This window comes from Olea europaea, chromosome 16 (genome assembly GCF_002742605.1).
Source record: "Olea europaea var. sylvestris chromosome 16, O_europaea_v1, whole genome shotgun sequence".
NCBI lineage: Eukaryota > Viridiplantae > Streptophyta > Magnoliopsida > Lamiales > Oleaceae > Olea > Olea europaea.
The window spans coordinates 6,529,379-6,532,579 of record NC_036252.1 but is presented as its reverse complement, the minus strand read 5'-3'; the positions used below and the strand labels follow the sequence as shown (position 1 = coordinate 6,532,579).

The 3,201-nt window shown below is 38.1% G+C and overlaps 1 protein-coding gene across 1 annotated transcript; it reads right to left on the bottom strand.

The window, feature by feature from the left end:
* Positions 1 to 738: 738 nt before the first annotated feature.
* On the bottom strand, positions 739 to 2,990 carry LOC111412558. Its single transcript, XM_023043493.1, has 4 exons — positions 2,442 to 2,990; positions 1,392 to 1,643; positions 991 to 1,152; positions 739 to 909 (listed from the first exon to the last, which is right to left on the bottom strand). The coding sequence occupies exons 1-4, from the start codon at positions 2,988 to 2,990 to the stop codon at positions 739 to 741; spliced, it is 1,134 nt and encodes a 377-aa protein (XP_022899261.1).
* Between the last annotated feature and the right edge of the window lie 211 nt (positions 2,991 to 3,201).

The following is a 3,201-nucleotide window of genomic DNA, read 5'->3' as shown; positions in this document are numbered from 1 at the left end:
ATATATTTTAAAAAAAAAAAAAAAAAAAAAAAAAAAAAAAAAAAAAAAAAATCTCTTTGTCACAAAGAGACTTGTAAAACTATTCCCTAAACTTAACTGTATGTATCCAAAAAAGAGTAAACCAGGTTGAAAATCTCGCCAAATATGTTCATTATAAAATGTGCTTTCCCTTCTTCCTGGCAAGAATGACAAACCACACTTTCCACTTCTATAATTCAATATTTCATAAAGTGGAAAATACTTCTACTAATTTTGTCCGGCAGCCTATTTTTCTCTCACACACTATTTCTCCCAAAAATCTTTAGAATGGTGGTGGGCATTTTTCTCTCACCCACTTTTCTCCTAGAAATCTGTAGAATGGCAGTGGACAACGAATTCTACATATTATTCAATTCTTGCTTCAAGAAATGAGAGTAAATATGAAGTCTCCAGAACTTCACAAAAAGGCGATATTGCAACTTCATTCACAGTTATACAAAGTTAAGTGCTTGCATTGCCCTCCTCCGCCGGCAATGCAAACATAGCAATTCTTTTGTTGGGGCAGCCCAAAGTTGAGTGCAGGCATCGGCCTACACCCGAATGTATATATCACACAAACCAGACTCAACAAATATTTCCTAAAATTGTGCAAGATGAATAACTATAGAAAACACATAGACTGTGACAGCCAAAAGTATAGGAACTGAATACAGAAATTTTAGGATTAAAAGTTCAATAATAAGATCAAATGGACATCATCTAACTAGCTGTATTATCAGGCTCCATCCCCTTTTCGCCATCATCGTTAGGCGTCACAATGAGGTCGAAATCGTAAACTGTTCTCTCTTTTTTCGCTTCGTCTGTAGATGTAACATGATCAGAACGATTGCACTCACTAGTGCAGAGGCATTGATTTTGAACTCCAAGAGACTGACAAGAATGGACATTACTGTTACAAATCATACAATCTTAATGAACTGCTTTTAAGCTTAAAGCTGCATTTTTACTTACTTCCAATTCTTTGATAGCATTGGCTTTTGATACATATTTAATATAAGAAGCTCCAATTGAAGACGGATCATCAATGGCGTAGTAAATCTTCACCTTGAACTTTTTGTGGCTTGATCTGTGCCACCTAGTGCTTGGGGTGTTGGATAACTCACGCGACAAGTGCTGCAAATGTATTTATCAGGTGTCCTAGCCGGAGGGGCAGATTCGGCCGTCGTCCAATAGGGCTGAAATTTGGTGGCGATTCTGGTTCCATTGATATCTTCTTTTTGTATTCCTTATTTTGATTATCCTAGATCTACTAGTACGATAAACATAAGGATAGTTAAACTCGTCAGATGAAGAATCCGAACTTGTAGAATTTTCAGTATCGTATCCAGGAATCAATTTTCCCTTTCCTTTACAATTGCTCTCCCGGATTGTGTACCACCAGGGTTTTCATCAGTTCTTTCCCAAACTTTCAGCTTTTTAACATGAGAGTTCCTTTCATCTCCGACAGGAAACAAGTTCTCTCTGTTCTTATTCAAATGAAAGTCCTGATTAGCATCATCAGTTTCATCCTCAGGAGTGCAATAATTGCTGCTAATGGCACCTTCCTTAACCTTGGAATCCCGATCTTCACTAGGTTTAGAATCTCTATTGACAAGCCTTGTGAGCTGTTGAACAGCTAGAATTTTGACGCTGGGTAGGATAGTGATTATCCTCTTGGTTTGTTGTAGCAAATGATTCGCAAGAAAGAAGCGAAAGAAAACGCCCAAAAATCAAAGAAAATACTTTGAAATCAACTCAATATTATTAATAATGCAGAATGACCAAAATTAACCCACAAGCTGGGTTAAATAGATGCAAGATACGAAATTATAGGAAAATTATCAAAAATGGCAAAATCCCGAAATTACACAAGAATAAAATATTAAGTAAAAGAAGTAGGTTGCCAAAAATTTTGCTCAATTCGAGTTTTCTAACATATGAAAAAAGGGAAATGAAATATTACCATAAATAGCAAAAAATAACTAAAAATTGAATTTAGAAAAAGAAAATAGTGGATTTTGGACTCGAAATTAATGCCCACCGAGCATAGCTGGGTGGCGATGACGTGCGCGTCGAATAGAGCTTTCTGAATTGGGGTTATAATAGCGATTCTGATAACCGTAGCCAAAGTTATGGCCAAATTACCAAAGACGTGTCAAATTCCCCCAATCAAGGAAATAATTGCTATTCACTTTCCATTTTTGCGCCGATCCGCTATCTCATGGTATCTCAGCGCCATCATCGTGCTATCTGACAAGTCTGCATCACTCGACTCGAATCCTCCTTCATCAAATTTCCATTGAACTCGAACGAGGCGGGGAATCAATGACTGGCTTAGTTGGAGACCGACCGCGCTTGCCTCTCACTTCACAGATTCATTCAAACCCACCACCGCAAAAGCCATCACAACACCTAAATCAAACCTGATCACCATCAAGAACATGTGAAGGTACCTCATTCATAGCCCCAAATTCCGGCTCGAAAAAATTTGTCGCTGCTTCATCTGGTGGCTTCATCCCCCTCCACTCCCTGTCAGGATGGCTCCTCACGTGCTCGAATAAGGACTTCTTTGTTAGAAATTCCCTATAACAGATTTTACAAATATTTTTTTCGCCATAGCCAGAAGGAAAACCTAAGCCCACAAGTTGCTTCGGTTGCCTCTTTTTCTTTGATTTCAACTTCTTGAGGGAGAAGTCTTTGTTGCCCTGAACATGAGCACTGCTCATGTGACCACCCAATGCCTTGCCGGAGCTAAATCTCTTTTTGAACTCCAAACGGAAATGATCCTTCACTTTTGGGCCATCCTCCATATCTTCTTCCTCCATGCTTTTTTTTTTCATGTTTGGAAACTTGATCTTCACCCACAGTAGTTTGTTGGCGGGAACATACGGCGGCGCCACCATCTCAGTTACGTCTGAATCTTGGTCATCTTCCATGATTGAATCCGGCTGATTTTCTTGATCTTTCTCCATTTTCAAGAAAGAGAAAACATAAAAGATTAACAAATCAACTCTTCAAATAAATCTAAAAACAGATTTTGGACAGAACAATTAATTCTACCAACACAAACAAACCCTAAAGAAAGAATACGGAAGGGCAGTGAGAAAATACAATTAAGGAAAGTGGTTGAAATTCAAAGGGTTTAAACTTTTAAGATTCAAAGAGCTGGTGTCTTATCTTACA